This window comes from Oncorhynchus mykiss, chromosome 20 (genome assembly GCF_013265735.2).
Source record: "Oncorhynchus mykiss isolate Arlee chromosome 20, USDA_OmykA_1.1, whole genome shotgun sequence".
NCBI lineage: Eukaryota > Metazoa > Chordata > Actinopteri > Salmoniformes > Salmonidae > Oncorhynchus > Oncorhynchus mykiss.
Genome location: NC_048584.1, coordinates 25,986,463 through 26,005,547, shown reverse-complemented (window position 1 = coordinate 26,005,547; position 19,085 = coordinate 25,986,463). Strand labels below are relative to the sequence as shown.

The window sequence follows — 19,085 nt, the reverse complement described above, 5'->3', positions numbered from 1 at the left end:
TAGAGTTTGTTGAGAATATTTATTTTAGGTCAGACATTGACCCTACTCCCGATGCATTTAAAGTGCTTTGCTTGGCGGTACTTTGCTTGTTATCTAAATCTGGGCCTTTTCCCTATAATACTGATTTGTATCTCCCCATTCAACTATTGGTGATGTTGAATAGGCCTATGAAGAACAATTCGATTTTTTTTATATATGTTTTATATTTGATAATTATTCATTACAAGATAGCAATTACGTTTATTTTTTACATAAAAAGTATTTACTTTATTTTAAATGCAATGGAAAGTGTCATAAATGACGATAAGACACTAATATATTTCTTTAGGATTTTGGGGAGATACATTTTATAAGGTGATATTGCGGTCTGCCATGAAACCTAGAGAGAAGCCGATTTGCCAAGATACATTATGAGTAAATAAAATATGAACTTATTGATAAGGTCATTGAGAAGGTTGGCTACTTAATCATGTAAACTATCGTTACAAATGAATCCCACTCATTGGTCTTGGAAAAGACAATAGCCTATATAATTGGGTAGGAAAAACATGTCGTTAGTCTAATTAATAGGTCATAATTACGCAGTGTTAATTGTAGGCTAAAGAAATAAATAAAAAATATCTTAAATGCGTATTTTCTTAATATCAAAAATACTCTAAATATCCAATTAATCTGTAGTGAATTATAGGATATATGTAGGTGTTATGAGAGCTCTCCCACAACTTTGACACTGGTTAAACAGTTGAATAAAGTAGCCTATAGGGCACCAAGTTGTCCATGATTTACATGTAAATATCTTTGTTTATATCCTGTATATTGTAATGAAAAAAGGACCATATACTGTAATTAAAGCCCATTCAAAGACAAAAATGCAACAAAGTAATAGAAAATAAGTGTGCTATAAAACTTGGTCCGTTGAACAAGTGTTGCCAGTGAGAGGCACTGGCGGTGCACAACTTTGAAAACAACACAACAGCACAACTTTTAAAACTTGTCACCAAACAATATTTCACTCTGCACTGATGAATTTGGGAAAGTAGAGGCATAGGTTTATCATAATCTACTAATAATACTACTAACAATAAACCCACTGCTAATAAAAAATAACAATAATAATAATTTAATTTATATTTAATGTATTTATTTAAACATTCACCTGTACCACTCCAGCCCATTCTCGTAGTTGCGGTCGAAGAAGTGCGGTTCGGCTCCCACAGCTCGGATGTCTGGATGCACGCGGAGGAACTCGAGCAGCGCGCGCGTCCCTCCTTTCTTTACACCGATGATCATCGCCTGGGGAAGCTTCTTGGTCCCGTCTCCAAGCGGACTGAGTTTACCTGTACTCCCCGTCTTCACCATAAACCGAGGTGCTAATCTCTTCGAATAAACTATATCACCCAAAGAAGGCTGCGTATAATGCGACAGTTCTCGGTTCTTTTCGTTATCACTGTCCACCTGATGTCCCGGTTCGTACAAAACCTGTCCGGTATCAGCATCGTTGAACCGGGAGTACTCGGAGGCGCGTTTAGCGTTGTCGGCGCTCTCGTAGCTCAAGCCCGGCATGGACCCTGTGGTCCATTTCTGTAACAGTCTTTTCCTCCTCAGCGACCTCAAGTCGTGTAGTTCCGAGGCGAAGAAGCCCACGACTTGGCTGGATGCTTTCACCGGCGTGGGCATGCTGCTGCAGCGGTCCGTGAGGCAGTGGAGGAGGTACAGGGAGGTGAGGAGAGAACACAGCATGACCACAAATTTCTTGAAAATGCCTCGGGACAGGGGGTCCGAATAGACTCGGCTAAAAGCCATAACTGTCCTTGGGTCTCCGGTTCAGAAGCCACAGCCATGCTAGGCAGACATTGTCGGGTCTTGCCATTAAGAAATAGAGGGGACAGCTCGTAGGCTACCGGAGCTTGCTCCGCATCCACCAGTGGATTAGACCTTGCACGCGGCTCACTCAAAAATAACCCTCACATGTGTCCCAGCGCTCGAGCTGTTAAAGTCCTTATAATAAATAATATTGTAAGTCTACTTCAACGTCAGAAAACAGTTGAATACGCAGTGCAATTCTAAATGTCAATGGATGGCTCTCTCGCATTAAACCAATAATGTATTGCCAAAACAGCATTGTCAGTACTCTAGCCACGATGAGAATACAACATGTAGACTGTTTGTTGTTTAAAATGACGTTGCATAAATTCAGCACCTTTATTTCATTTTAAACACGTGGCAGTTGTATCAAACTTCTGTATGACTCCAGAGAGGAAGATGGGCATGTCTTAATCAAATTAGAGTGTGTAAACGTTTTGCAAAGGTATGTGAGAGGCATGTCAGGATCCAATGAAATGGCAGTAGGGAGGGAACTTTGTCCCAAACCTGCCTTGCCTGTTGATGGCTGTCACACACACACACACACACACACACACACACACCTGTTTGATTAACTCATTGTTCAAATGTTTCTTAGTAGGATTATATTAGTGTAGTTTACCCTTATTCTGAAGCTAAAATGCTTTTTCACTGAGTCAACCTCAGAGCCATCACTCTCCTTAGATATTCCATTTCCCAACAGTCACACGTAAAGTCAACCCTCTCTCTGCCTCAGGCCACCTAAGAAGATGGCCTCCATTGTAAACATTCTTTCTCTCTGTTTTATAACACAGAGCGGAACAGCAGAAAGTAAAATAATGATAACGGGCACATTATTTCTTTACAAGTGAACAAGAACAGAACCAAATGTTTCACATCTGCTGTCATCCTTTCTGTGTATTAGCATGAGAATGTCAGGGCAGTGCTTCAATGCTGCACAGCTCACTGGTTGAGAAAGAGGACAGAGACCACAGAGGCTTTTATCACATGGCCGTATTGCTACTGCCAGATGTCCCCGTGTTCGGGACACAATACAGGGGGCACCCCACATTTAACAAATCACACCCAATGCCTTTCTACCTCCCTAAAAGACTAGAGGCGATAGGAGGGTTCTCTCCAGCCCTCTGAGCTGCCCAGCAGACCCCCAAGGGTCAAATATTTCACATCGATGGAGGAATGCAACGAGAAAGAGAGTAGAAAGATATGGGTCTCTTAGCTGCATGTCTTACCCAATACAGTTGTTCCTTCCTTAGTCAGGAGTTGAGTCAAGAGTTAGACACACATATTTTGTAGTGATTCATCAGAACAAGCAATCTAGTAGCTTTTCTGAAGTATTAGCGACTTAGTCTATGTGATCCGGGTGTGTCTGTGTAACAGCCATTTGGAGAATGTTAAATGTTTGTGCAAGGAGTGCAGGGATACACATTTTCTTCAAACACAAAAAACAGCATTTAGAGTTTAATTATACACCCAGACTTTGGTGCTTTAGCAAAAATGTGCAAACAGTCTAGAAGGCATGTAAAAACGAAATCCCACTTTCATCTTCGCCATTTATCCAAATGACTGTACTATGGTTACATCGACGCAGCCTTGTTGGAATCTTGGATGCAGAGTTTAAAGGTAATGCAAAACACAAAGCCGTTTATTACCCTCAGAACAGAATTACACTTTACTTTGCATACTGAATCAATTCTAAGGGCACGGTGAGGCATAGTTAACACTGTCCACAGAGAAGACAAATACCAAAATCATAGAATAATCTGTCCTTGATTGTTGTTGTAAAGTTATATTGAAATATTTTTTCTAGCGCTGTAGATTTGGACAATGTTCCACTCAAATGTACTACGTATTAACAATTAAACCTTGGTTGCTCCAACATTTCCTGGTTCGAATGATTGAATTGGTCAAGTAGTCTGGGTACATAAGGAGACTAGGGGTGTGTCCAAAATGGCACCCTATAGTGCACTACTTTTGGACAAGGGACCATAGGGCTCATGGTCAAAGGTGGTGCACTTAATGGGCCTTGGTCAACAGTAGTGCACTATATAGTGAATAGGGTGCCATTTCAGATGCAGACTGGGCGTCTCAGTACTGCACTTCATTGTCAGACAGCTTTATGCTCTGAGGTTTAGGAACTGTTATTGCTGCAGTTTTCTGGACTTGGAAATTCAAGGCTGTAAAACAGAAATACTAATTTCATCAAAATGCTGGGACTCCCGGGTGAGATTCGGACGTGGTCAGAAGAAGTTTCCCACTATTAGAGGTTATGTTGTGAACTTGTGATACAATATTATTGACACATAGCATAATTTAGTCTGAGGCCAACACAGTACACACATTGTTATATGAATATACTACCATTAAAAACTTTTACAAATGGACAAAGTTGAATTCTGATTTATAATATGTTCCCTGGGGTGAATTATGATTAACATAAAAAACTTTCCCCGCAAGCTCCTTTTTTTCCCTCTCTGGCTGAAACAGAGCAACTCTTTAAAAAACAGAGCAAGCCCTAAAAACGTCACATTTTTATGTGAATTGAAGTGGCATCAGCCACTTAAGAGCTCAATTAAGAGAGTAAGTAAGAGCTAAATAAAAGACAGAGTTAAATGCCACCCAGTGTGCAATGATGTCATACCCTCCTCAGCACCCAGTAAGGAACTACTTTAGATCCTCTGAGTGGTGGTTAAAGCAGACGTGAGTTAAAATACGAGTTGAAATCCAGGGCGATTTACAGTAGTGAGTGCATACAGCTTGTTTTGTACTGGTCCCCCATGGGAATCGAATACACACCTCCGGCATTGCAAGCACCTTGCTCTACCAACTAAGCCACACGGGACATCACAAGCACTGTCAAGCCCAGCTAAAGTATTCAAAATGATTTCAAATAGTACTGGAACCCAGGTCTGGATTAAAATAATATGCTTCAGGGAATAATGAAATCCATCATTCCTGATACACAACATATTTATGACGTGATATACTACCTGTGTGTCCTCTTGGGCAGGCCTGAAGTGTTGCATAGCTGAATATTGTAGGATTAATTCAATGCTTTTTCTGTAGAGACAGGGAGAAAACGTATTTGGTTGTATATACACAGCTGTGGGCCAGTCATTGAGGTGGTGTTTTTAATATCATCATCCTGGCCTGTAGAGGAGGAAGGGTTCCTATTAAGTAACCACAGAAACACAAATAAATCCAACTCTTAATCAGATGAATGCTCAAGTGAAGTTGGTTGTTCTGCCGTGGATTTCTCTAATGTCTAAACAAACATTTGTATCCGTGAACATTTGAACAATACATCAAAAACAATATTATTAATCTGTAAGTGAGTTATCTTGAAAGTTTGTTAATGTTTGCTGTGTGTGTGTGTGTGTGGGCGGTCGGCACTAGGCAAGGGAGTATACAGAGGCTACTTGATCAGGAACATTCATTTTTAGATTGGAAGGATATGATGGAGTTCCGTGTCACTACGGCTGTGTTTGTATAACGGGATCCACCCCTTTTTTTTTTAAATCACCTAAAAGGACATACCCAAATCTAACTGCCTGTAGCTCAGGCCCCGAAGAAAGGGTATGTATATTCTTAATACCATTTGAAAGGAGACACTTTGAAGTTTGTGAATATGTGAAAGGAATGTATGAGAATATAACACATCAGATCTGGTAAAAGATAATACAAAGAAAATAACAACCGTTGTTTTGTATTTTTTTGTACCATCATCTTTGAAATGCAAGAGAAAGTCCATAATGTATTATTCCAGCCCAGGTGCAATTTAGATTTTGGCCACTAGATGGCAGCAGTGTATGTGCAAAGTGTTAGACTGATCCAATGAACCATTGCATTTCTGTTCAAAATGTTGTGTCAAGGCTACCCAAATGTGCCTAATTGGTTTATTAATACATTTTCAAGTTCAAAATGATGCACTCTCCTCAAACAATAGCATGGTATTCTTTCACTGTAATAGCTACTGTAAATTGGACAGTGCAGTTAGATTAACAAGAATTTAAGCTTTCTGCCAATATTAGATATGTCTATGTCCTGAGAAGTTTTCTTGTTACTTACAACCTCATGCTAATCGCATTAGCCTACGTTAGTTCAACCGTCCGGTGGGACACCGATCTGTAGAGAGCCTTAATTAAGAGGTTTTAAACAAGCAGCCCATTTCTGATATTTCACTAATTGGTCTTTTGACCAATCAGTTTAGCTCTAAGAAAGATCTGATGTAGAAAGATCTGATGTGGTAAGATCTGATGTGATTGGTAAAAAGACCAATAGTGGTAAAACACATCAGAATTGGGCTGTTTGTGTAAACACAGCCAACTTCCCATGGATACTAAAGGTCCATAGTTCATCAATATTAAGGAGACATTGATAAAGATCTAGAATGTGTAATTTACATGTGTTTGCATGACCTGTATCACAGTGTCACGAATGCCATGAGGAATCAAAATAAATATTTAATGAAGCAAAGTACCCAGCAAACTTTGTCAGATGAATAAGGTTAATTCATTATTCCCAGTGTTCTGATTGGATAATATCTGGAGAATATCTAACTCACTCTTGCTTTTACAAAAACACGCTTTTTCAAATCTAACATTCAAATCTCAGTGTGTCTGGAGTGTGTGCGTGTGTGTCACATTCCTTCCTCTAAGAGGCAGCAGGATGCAGAGAGAGAGAGAGAAAGAGAGAGAGAGAGAGAGAGAAAGAGAGGAGGGTGCGGCTTAGGTAGTCTTTGCAGCACGGAGGGCCTCCATATTTCCAGGAAGCAGGACACGGTTGAAAGACAGGCTGATTTGAGGTGCAGAAGGTTAACAACACATATGGTATATTATATATCAAAACAGGACAACAATCGTCAAAACCAATCTCCAAATGCACGTCCAAACGTCACTGTGACTTTGACTTTACTGTCTCTCTCTGCAAAGTGCGAAACATAAAGACATGAACTTAAAACGTTCTACGTGGGAGTTCCTAGAATATCACTGAAGCTGAATTACAATATTCTAAACAACTAGCCAATACTTAGAATAACAACCTATTACTTAGCCTAATAGCATTGCCCCCAAAACATTCATGATCGAAATGCACAAACCAGGGTGACCCGCCTACGTTTGGCCCCTTGTCAAAAGTAATGTACTATATAGGGAATAGGGTGCCATTTGGGATGCATATTAGGTCGAGATAGAGATACAGAGATGATGTAGAGATACAGAGATGACTCTTGTATCATTAGATAGATTGCACTCCTACTTAAACAAATACATCAATAAAAAATGTCCACTCTAAGACTGCTAAATAGCTAATCAAATGCATGGTACTCCCTTTATATTGCCATGTTATTCTTTACTCGTCATTGTTATACGTTCACTGCATATTTATTCCTCGTGTCACTATTTCTTTATATATATATGGTTTTAATCATGAGCTCTCTCATTGTTGAAAAAGGACCCGTAAGTAAGCTTTTCACTGTTAGTCCACACCTGTTGTTTACGAAGCATATGACAAATAACATTTGATTTGATTTTGACCCCACTACTTTATCTGGTAGAGAGAGCCAGAACAGAACATGGCGACACTGGAGGTGATGAGGTGTGGTGGTGGTGAGTGATATCAGATGGATCCTGACGCCTAAATGGCGCTCATTTGATGGCGCTCTCTGATGATGCGTCACATGCTACAGTACTTCATTATAGTGAAGCTGGACAGCGCTCGTGGTTCATTAGAAAGCAATATGTGGAGGTGTGATTGGCCATTTCCTGCAGATAAGTATCTCCTCATACATTTAAAGAAGACAGCCGGGCTAGACTGGGGTAATAATGTTGGGGTAATAATGTTGGGGTAATAATGTTGGGGTAATAATCTAGTTGCTGCCAAACTGAATGTGAATTAAGAATGTTTTTAACAGAGACAGGATTTCTGTGGGATTTCAAGGGCTAGGGACTGACTGAAAACTAGCATATTTTCACGCTGTTTTGTCTCATAGGTAATGAAGGAAGCCCAAAAAGGACCCATTTAGGCAGTAGTTTGTTGAATCAGGTGTTTGTCTTCCTAAATGAAATGACTGCATAGCGTCACTGTGGCTCAGGAGTAGTGTTGAATATCGCTGGTCCGGTGGGTAACATAGAGCTACACTATTCATGCTGGGTGAAGATCGTGATGTATGTAAGGTCATTTATGAAATATCATACAATATGTATGGCCGTTGTATTAGTGTTAAGACAGCTGTGTTTCCCAACCAGAACAAAAGTCTAACCCACCATGGACGACATCTTGTGATTAAGCCCCATTACAATAACATTACATTTTGATAAACATATTTTCTCTCTTCACTGTTTTCCTATGACCTGCAACAGTGGCCTGAGGTGTTCAGGTGAAGTGTAGCTTTCACTGGTAGGCCTAAACCGAGGTGATAGACCAGTCAATCCCAACCTCTCTGTTGATGACGGACACCTGAGAGTCCAGACAGGCGCCAAGACAAACACACTTCGCAGTCTGTGTGATTATTGTGCCACAGTAAGAATAATTCCCTGTGAAAGCAAAGACGGGAGACTGAGGGAGAAGGGCCGGCTGCTGTCAAGCTGAAGGACTTGAACGTGTCAGGTATGATATATGGGTAGAGGAGAGACCGGGGTCTGGTGCTGCTTTTTCTTTGCAGGCTCACCCACCATCCCCATCCTCCCCCTCTTTCCTCCTTAATGAACAATGTGAGCAGCGTGTTGCCTGGGATAGAGATCTGTTGCTGGACATGGAGGATATTGCCTTACCTCTGGTGAGTGGTCCATTCTGAATCAAATCAATCAAAATCTCCATTTCCATTATAAGAAAAAGGAAAGAAACAGTTATTGCTCTATAAGTGAGCGTATAGGATCAGAAGTCAGTCAGAGGTGTATGGGAAGAGTTTACTTCCCTATACTGTTGCTTTCTTGTATGTCTCCCCAACTTCTGTTAGTCAGAACTGTGTAGAAAGTCTATGAAAATACATTATACTCACTTATTTTTTTCTACCAGACCTTTTCTCCTTTTCCTATCTCTCTGTCTCACACTCTGGAGTCGCCTGTGAAATGCAGTAGCTCCTCAGTCAGTCATTCATTCAAGGAGGGCAGGTCTCCAGTTTGAGGGAGAACCTGGAACGCTGGAACAGAAACCCCACTCTGCGAAAACACCTGAGCTCTCTCTGTCTCTGTGGACACACTGAGGTCATGAGAACAGGGTTGATTGGCAGTGTGTGTGTCTGAGTGTGTCTGGGGTGACGTCTGGTGGGATAGCGTTACAACTGGTGTCGTCAGGCTTAAGTCAATTGCTGACTGCTGTAGAGTTCCCTTGTTGCATCCATTCCATATATCACAAGGGAATTTGCCTCCAAGTCCTGTCTAATTCAAATTTGTAAAATTGTTTTGGTTTAAAGGACCTTAAACGGATAGACACATATCTAATGAAATAACGTGAGGTGTTTCTAAATATTTTCAAACAGCATGGTTGTATAACTGAAAAAAACTATAACTCCATTACTTAATTACATTAGTGAATGATGTGGCTGTTGATATGTTAGAAGCTGATGTGAAAGAAATTATGTTCCCGGAGGTCATTTTTCATCATCGTCAATTGGGCAATAAACTCACTATCTCTTACTGGCTGATACGGTTCCCCTCACCATCTTTCATGTTTAAGTGTGAAGCCCGCAAACCCCTTGCCTCTTCAATCCCACTCACAATATTTACACCCCGGAGGATCCGGCCTGGTCATTCGGAAACTATGTAATGAAGACTATTTGTTAAGGTCATCATCTGTGGTCTGGACATAAGCTTAGCCTTCATTTATTTACGTACTGCTAGAGACACCAGAAGTCAAATTAAATCTCTGCCTTCAATGAATGACTTGTTAATATCATACGGAGCGTGAAAGATACCTTGTTAGCCACAGTGCATAATCAAAGGGCAGTGACAGACTATTCCAGCTATATGTCTGTGAGGTTGAATGGGGCTGCAACGGGTAGAATATCTGTAGTCTTGTTGATTGTCTCTGTGGCCAAGATACTGTCCAAGATGTCCCACTCCAACCAGGCTTTGAACAATGAACACATTATCACCCGTCAAAGACAAATCCCTAAGCAAATACTTACATTGTATGCTAGAAGGAAGTGTGTAAATTCATTTTTATAGCATCCACTCTACTGTACGTGTACATCTTACAGGTATATAAATCTCCTCTGTAATTGCCGCTCAGACACCAATAGGGGTAATTTCGACAAGCGCAACTGTCTCAAGCAGTAATCCTGACTATATAACAAGTGGTTTGAGTTATACTGTAGACTAGATACTGTACCTCCAGTAGGCTGGGATAAGAAAGAGGCATAATTTACCCTGCCAGCCTCAACTTGCGTGTCATTACAGGAGATGAAAGCCACTTGACACTGCATTGTCATTTACAGTACATTCCCCAGTACAGTGCTGATGGGTCTCCTAGTGACTCATAGGCCACAAGGGGAAACTGTTTGGTAAATGCATAAACATTTAGACAGGGCTGTCTCCATTGAAATGTGGTGGTTGGCAGATTGATTTCTAATAATGTGTTCTTATTGTTTTTAATGTAATTTCCAATTCTGATCATACTGCATTAGTTTTGGTGCTTTATGTTTGTGTGCTGAATGTAAGATAAATGCTGTGGGTGTGTATTTGATTGTTTTAATTTAATGTTAATCCCTTATTGGCTTTGAATTGATCATAAAGGAACAGTTTCTTGAAGTTGAAGAATGCAAAAAAAAGTATTAATGGCCGGCATCCAAACCACTAATAAATGAATCCATAAAAAACAATCTTTCAATCCAACAGCGAGGCCATTTGAATGGTTTCATTTGAGTGGTAAGACTACTGCTTCTCTTTGTGTCTGTATTCATTTTTTCCGCTGAGAAGTAATCACAATACAAAGTAAATAATGACAGTCTTACTTGATACTTAAAAACTCAACATTCTGCCCACCTTCTAAACTCCATGGAATTCTGCCCACCTTCTAAACTCCATGTAATTCTGCCCACCTTCTAAACTCCATGGAATTCTGCCCACCTTCTAAACTCCATGGAATTCTGCCCACCTTCTAAACTCCATGGAATTCTGCCCACCTTCTAAACTCCATGTAATTCTGCCCACCTTCTAAACTCCATGGAATTCTGCCTACCTTCTAAACTCCATGGAATTCTGCCCACCTTCTAAACTCCATGTAATTCTGCCCACCTTCTAAACTCCATGTAATTCTGCCCACCTTCTAAACTCCATGGAATTCTGCCCACCTTCTAAACTCCATGGAATTCTGCCCACCTTCTAAACTCCATGGAATTCTAACCACCTTCTAAACTCCATGGAATTCTGCCCACTTTCTAAACTCCATGGAATTCTGCCCACCTTCTAAACTCCATGGAATTCTAACCACCTTCTAAACTCCATGGAATTCTAACCACCTTCTAAACTCCATGGAATTCTAACCACCTTCTAAACTCCATGGAATTCTAACCACCTTCTAAACTCCATGGAATTCTAACCACCTTCTAAACTCCATGGAATTCTAACCACCTTCTAAACTCCATGGAATTCTAACCACCTTCTAAACCTTGGAATTCTGCCCACCTAAACTCCATGGAATTCTGCCCACCTTCCTTCTGTTCAGGAGACCTTGCAGAGAGTCAGATGGACATCGTAGAGGGTCGGGGTGTGACTGCTAAACATATTAACGGATGGTATTCCCTGTGCCTGCAGAGCATGAAGTGAGGACACCAGGACATGGAAACACACACACACACACTGTACACACACACAGACACACACACTGCATTACTCAGGCCCTAGTCCACTAGACAGATGTGCCTCCTGACTATAGAAACAGCCTCCACATCTGGACTAGCAGTTAGGTGTGTAGAGGTTTCCCAGGACCCCTCTATGCCCCAACCCTGTTGTCCCCTCCACCTCCGTACACACACACACACACACACACACACACACACATACCCCCATGCATGCACATACACAAGCACATACACACAACACCACACTCATGTGTGCCTGCCCTGCTTTTTCCATTCTCTGCCCGACATGGCAAACGTTATACATTCCACACACACACCTCACCATAAAGCTCCTCACTGAAAAATATATCCCTTCTCTCTCTGATGAGCTGCCAGGAGTAGAGGCAAATGGGAATACAACATGGAATCATAACCCACCACCTCATATCAGTGCTACCTCCCACGAGACAAGAGGGTGATACAATGTGAGTCTGGCCAAGGTGGTATAACTCTAACTCCCTTCTACATGTAATGAGAATGAGGAATGCAGATGTCCTCTGACGTGATACAGGGTTCCTCTCTCTTGGAGAGTGCTAATTACTGGAATTATTTAGTTTTGAGTCCCATATGGCACCCTATTCCGTATATACTGTAGTGTACTAATTTTGTACCAAGACAGTTCCTTCTCTTAATTGGCTTCTCTCTTTGGAGATAACCACCTTGCTACATCAGTTCATGTGCAGGAGTAACCATACTCCTTACAGTCTACAGATGTGGCCCACAAATCTTTTTTTCTGCAGTTGTTAATTGCTACCCAGGAACCCAGGAGGAAGAGAGATTGCATCCCAAATGGCACCGTATCACATATATAGTGCACTACCTTTGACCAAGACCCCATAGGGCTCTGGTCAAAAGTAGTGCACTATAAAGGGAATAGGGTGCCATTTGGGATGCACTTCTCTATTTTACATAGAGACCGAAAAGCTATCATTTAATGAGAAAAAAATGTCACTTTCCCTGAGCTGAACCCTATTGGTTCTGTCTGTGACTGTGTTAGTTGAACATTCCCCCCCACCACCCACCATCAACCCAGCACCCTGTCAATGCCACCTCGTTTTGATGTTCAGATAGGTCCTTGCACCTCGGCCGCCGCAATATGACACAACTAATGTAGACCAGGTCTTTAATGACACCCAGGAATATATTACCCAGCCAGGACATAATAATAATGGAGAAGCATCAATCAAAGAGGACCTGTGCATACATTGTGTAATAAACCTTATCTCCTCCTGACACAGGCAGTCTGTGACTGCCTCAGCCTGCCATGGAAAGGGAGAAGGAGAAGGAGTTCGGCTGAATTCCAAAGGGCACCTTATTCCCTATGTAGTGCACTACTTTTGACCAGAGCCCTAGGAGCCCTATGGGTCCTGGTCAAAAGTAGTGAGTAGGGTGCCATTTGGGACAGTGGCTCTGTGTGCTGTGGAGGCTCTGCTGCCTGCCTGCCATTGCAGCCCCAGTTAGCAGTGTATAAATATGCTGTTTAAGAGTCAATGACATTTTAATAAGGTAAAGCTGACAGCTAGCTCAGACTAGGGCTCTCACAAACACCCAGGTTTCAGAAAGACCTTGGCTTCGAAAAACAGGCTAGGAATAATACATGTGTGTAGAATGGTGGATTTAAGAACAATGATATTGTTTCTCTTTGAATATCTATGCCCCCTCCAGTGTTCACACACTCAAACATACACATACCCTCCAAACTGTCAGCCATAGACTGTTTACCCCCCCCTAACCCCTCCTAAATATTTTCCAAACAGGCGTTAACTGGGTTCAGCTGCGAAGCTGTTCTGGCTCTCATCTCCACTTTCCATATTATTTAGAAAGAGGCCTTCTTGTTGCATGTTTCTTTTCTTGTTCTGCTGACTGTTCTCACCAGCCACCAGCCACCTCTCAAAGTCCTCATTGTGCTCTTGAATGGCAGGGTGATGTCATTGGCTCCGGAACACCTGGGAAATCCTTGAGCTTATGATGTCAGAGTCTGTTTGGACAAGGCTTTTCATAGACTGTCTCCCAAATGGCACTCCATTCCCTATATACTGCACTACTTTTAACCAGAGGTCTATTCCCTATATACTGCACTATTTTTGACCAGAGCCCAATGGACCATATGTACTACACAGGGAATAGGGTGCCATTTGGGACACACCTGGCTGCTTGGCGGGGAGCCTGCGTCAGACAGACTGGTAGAGGACCTGTTTGTTAGCTGTGATTAATGGTGGCACCAGCTGGGCATAGCCTACTGTATGGGTACTAGTGTTAGATTACGTCCCAAATGTCACCCTATTCCCTACATAGTGCACTACTTTTGACCAAAGCTCATAGGGCTTTGGTCAAAAGTAGTGCACTACATAGGGTGCCATTTGGGATGCAGTTTTAGGTTAGAGAGCCAGAGACAGCAATGTTTAAAAGTACTGAAGTTGTTATCCACCCAATGGTTGAGTTAATGGAGCCCTATGTCACTACAGTAGCTGCCACTTTATGGTGTTGTAGACGTTCATCATCTGTATTCCGTGTTGGTTAACTCAATCAGTAACACACCAGTTATTATGACTCTACAATACAATTCAAGTGATCATTAGATTCCACTGTGGACCCCTGTAAATCATCCACCCATGTCTGTGTTTCCATTCCATGATGTCAATCAAATGTAATGGCTACTGTCACTGGGTTGGAGGCAGCCAGACAAGGATTAAGTCTTATTTTTTTTATTTAACTAGTCAAGCCAGTTAAGAACAAATTCTTATTTTCAATGACAGCCTAGGAACAACTGCCTTGTTCAGGAGCAGAACAATAGATCTTTACCTTGTCAGCTCGGGGATTCGATCTTGCAACCTTCCGGTCACAAGTTCAACGCTCTGGTGGTGCTGGAAAAACATCAGATCCATACACACACAAACCCAACCCAGACCATTCAACTTGCAATGCCAGACAGAACAGCAATACCTCACCAACAACACTGACAGTCAGTTATCTCTATTTGAGCTCTCCAGAGCCATTGAATCAACCAGGATTTGAATGATTATTAGTAGTATGTTTGTCTGGGTCCCCTGTACCTTCGGAAAGAATGTAGTCCCCACGTCACAGACTGAGCATCAGAGGAAATAGAAATAATTTCTGATAGACTAGTCTCCGTTTTACTCATTGCATGAGTCCCAAATGGCATCCTATTGGGCTCTGGTCATTAATAGTGCACTATATAGGGAATAGGGTGCCATTTGGGACAACGTATAAGATTTAGGACAGCCTTAGCACAAGCAGCTCATGATCCTGGCGTATTCAGAAATAAAGAGGAGTAAAGATCCCCCTGACTTGAACCTGTGGCTCACTGTCTCTCTGCTGTCTCTCTGCTCTGCTGCATTCTCTACATTAGAGAGATTAGCCTGTTGGCCTGTTGGTGTCATGGGTAGTGTTTCAAATGGCACCCTATTCCCCATAGGTCTCTGGTCAAAAGGAGTGCACTGTATGGGGAATAGGGGTGCCATTTGGGTCACAGACATGTTCACTTGGCTGTATAGTGTTATGTCCTGACTTCATAGTGATGGAGATAAGCTTGGACTCAGACTTGACTGAATGTCGACTGGAGAGATGTTATGTGAGCCATTGTTTTTGAAACAAAGTCCTTCAGCATGGCATTTCACAGCGCCATGGTGTCAGACAGCTTTGGCTAATACAAACATTACACAGCTGTAGTGTCATAACTAAAGTACTGTAAGCTCACCTGCCTATACAAAAATAGAAAATCATTGGTTAGACGTATACTTGAAATCGCCCATGATGCTGCTCCTCCTTCGTGTCTGTAACAGTAACAGAAACTCTTCCTGATTTGTAAATGTGTAGTTGCCATATCTCATTGGTAGGTGACAGTCAGTCCCCTGATAAGCCTTGACTAGACAGGATGAATCCCTGCCTAACGCTTCAGACAGACACCACACCCAAGCCAGGCACCCAGTCCACACATCCCCATACACAGCTGTCACCTTTCCTGTAATGAATGTACTGTTCTGTCTCTGGGTGTGTCAGCAGCTATAATATAACACATTCAGGAGGTGACCCTCATGGCATAGAGGCCTTTGATCCACGAAGAGAGTACAGTCCTATCTTTAGAAGATTCAGTTTAGACAATTAGCACCATCTTTTTACAGGGATGTTGTGTGTTACTGTGAATAGCTGTGACTACCGGCCTATAACAGTAGTAGCATTAGACCAAAAAGGAAAACAAAACACACTTCCTGTCATACTTGGCAACATATCGTACACATAATCTCAACGTGTAAGTCTTTAATAAGTATTGCAATATAAGGTCAATCAAAACAAATCTGTGACGAAACTTCTGCAGAAGACGAGACATGATATGAAATGTCTAATGAGAGGTAATTTTACCAACAATATTGGTAGACAGCAACGGTTGCATGGATACACACTGCTCCATCACTGTTGCTGGTTGGTTGTGACCCATAACCTGGTTAAACCAGACTGAATGCTGTACTCTGTGGTGAACATAACATTCAGTGTGGTTTAACCAGGCTACATGACCCAGGCAGCTTCACATTAAACGCACGTGACTGCCCGACTGCTGCTATAGGCAAACCAAACCCAGCTCATTAAAGGGGACTGGGATAACAGGGACTAATGGAGGAGGGTGTGGTGTCAGATGTGCAACCCTGAATGACCCCAGTGCATTGTGGAGTAAACTCTGTCATTCTGAAGCCCTCAATGTCCATTAAAAGGCTTTTAAGTGTGGCTGTGTTCCGTAAATGCATGTGTATGTGAGCTAATGACAATGTATACACTGTATTTATGTGTGTGCTGTAAGGGCACCACAGTGATTTAGGAGAAGTTTCCATTGTGATCTCTGTCCAAATCTTTTATTGCTTTTCTGAACCACTTTCAACACTTATCGAGCCCTATTGAAAACAGGGATATAGTACAACAGCACACAGCCGGTCCAGCTCAAAGTGTAGTGATATGGCTGCCCTCTACACATGTCAGCTCTCCCTAAACAAACGTGAAAGCTTTCCATGAAGACTGCTGCTTCGTGTCACGTACAGCTCCCACTCATCACTGCCTATCTGCCTACGGTCTTCTGTTGGGTTCTCTACTCTCCTCTTCTCCTCTCCTCTCCTTCTCCTCTTCTCCTCCTCTCTCCTTCTCCTCTTCCCCTCTTCTCCTCTTCCCCTCTTCTCCTCTCCTTTCTCTGCCATACTGGAACCAAGGTAAGCTGGTCCACTCCTCCCATCTGTTAAAAGTAAGGACTCCAATATTAGTCAAGGGAACATCACAAACGGCCTCCTGTTCCCTATATATTGCACTACTTTTGACCAAAGCTCTGGTCAGTAGTAGTGCACCATGAAGGGGATAAGGTGCCATTTGGGACTCAAACAAAATCTTTGATCAATATGCAGCATATTACATGCCAGCTTTGTGGGTTCAGAGCCAGCTAATCCCTGACATCCTAAATGAGTACCTGCTTTGTTAACCTTTGATCTGCGGCGTTAGGACACGCACCGGCCCAATTACACCCCTATGTTTATGAGAGGGCAAGGGCAACAACGTGCTCATTGAGACACAGAGGGATTTGGGCTTATTTATTACAATGCAAGGGTTGTTTCGGGAGACTGTCAGCACAGCTGAAACATAAGGGGTTGAGGGACAAATGGGGTTGTGTTAATTAATGTATAAAAGCATGTATAGGGTTGATGGGCCTTAAAAACACACCACCACCACTACCATCACCACTACCACCACCACTACCATCACCACCACCATCACCACTACCATCACCACCACCATCACCACTACCATCACCACTACCATCACCACTACCATCACCACCACCATCAGCACTACTGAGATTTCAGATACAATGTTTGTGGTTTTGGTTTCTGGCAATAGGCAACCGTATGGCCCCTGAAATGAGATGCCCTAGGATAGTACTTTGAGTACATAACAGCGCTTTTGATTGGAGTAAATTCAGATTTATGTAACAGATGGCTGTTAGTGGTCTGCTCTGCACTATGATTTGGCTTTGTCTTGCGCCTCTTCCCGAGGAGTGGCTAAGTTTCCACCCTGACAGCTAGGCTGCTATGGTACTAGGACACCCAGGGGTACATTGAGCTGTAATGGGCAGAGAAGTGATGAACTCTCCCCTCCCTGACAGACAGCCAGCCAGCCCCAGTGTTGGGGTAGTGGATGTGGGGGAGGGGTAGAGGGTGGTTGGCATGGGGATAAATGTTCACTAGGGGCTCAGTCAGTCAGTTGGAAGGACAAGGCTGTAATAGGAAACCTCTCCAACCCACTGTTAAAAAATGTCAAACCCCCATTTATAACCAGCCACATTTGCGGGGAGATTAAGAAAGGCACAGAAGACCCAAAGCACCAATTTCGTTTCTAAAACTCAATCCACCAGCAGAGGGATTTGCATAGCTAATTAGAGACAGTGCCACTCCGTCTCTCTCCTCCTCTCATCGTCCTCCTCCGTCTCTTCCTTTTCTGATGGAGCTCGGCTTTGTAGTGACAGCAAAGATAGGTTGAGACTTGCACAAAGACCTTCTGAACTTGTTTTTATCTGGCTAAATAAAGCACCATGTTTCCAATGTAAAGTAGTACTGTAACCGGTCTTCCTCTGTCAATGTCAACTTATATGTTCCTGGTGTTATGTTATTGTATATGCAAATACATTTGTGCTGGCCTACATTTGTAGCAGTGCATGTTCGTTTTCTGTTGTCATGGATTGCTTGTTTGTGTTGTGTCGTAGAGACGTTTTAAATGTCACATTGTGTGGGTTGGAGCAGTGGGATTTGACAATGATGAGGACTGCCAAATGGCACCCTTATTGCCTATTAAGTGCACTAATTGTAACCAGGGCCAAAAAGTAGTGCACTATACAGGGAATGGGGTGTCATTTGGGACATGACTAAGGTCCTTCTGTCTTCTGGCCAACTACACATACTGCCTGATTAACTGTCTTCTGAGATGAGCCTTATGAAGAAATACTGTATGAAAGTCTTTAACTGTTCCTCTACCTCCCACTCACTCACTCACTCACTCACTCACTCACTCACTCACTCACTCACTCACACACTCTGTCTCTCTCTGTCTCTCTATGTCTATCTCTCTGTCTCTGTCTCTCTCTGTCTCTGTCTCTCTCTCTCTCTCTGTCTCTCTCTGTCTCTGTCTCTCTCTCTCTCTCTGTCTCTCTGTCTATCTCTCTGTCTCTCTCTCTGTCTCTCTCTCTCTCTCTGTCTCTGTCTCTGTCTCTCTCTCTCTGTCTCTCTCTGTCTCTGTCTCTCTCTCTCTCTGTCTCTCTCTGTCTCTCTCTCTGTCTCTCTGTCTCTCTCTCTGTCTCTCTCTGCCTCTCTCTCTCTGTCTCTGTCTCTCTCTCACTCAC

General features: G+C 42.5%; 1 protein-coding gene across 1 annotated transcript in view; it reads right to left on the bottom strand.

The window, feature by feature from the left end:
• The window catches only part of si:ch211-216b21.2 (heparan sulfate glucosamine 3-O-sulfotransferase 3A1), a 47,640-nt gene extending 45,364 nt beyond the window's left edge, over positions 1–2,276 (bottom strand). Inside the window, exon 1 of the mRNA XM_021576254.2 lies at positions 1,157–2,276. Coding sequence (XP_021431929.2) covers positions 1,157–1,803 — 647 coding nt within the window. The 5' untranslated portion in view covers positions 1,804–2,276. The remainder of the gene's footprint in view (positions 1–1,156) is intronic.
• Positions 2,277–19,085: the final 16,809 nt, after the last annotated feature.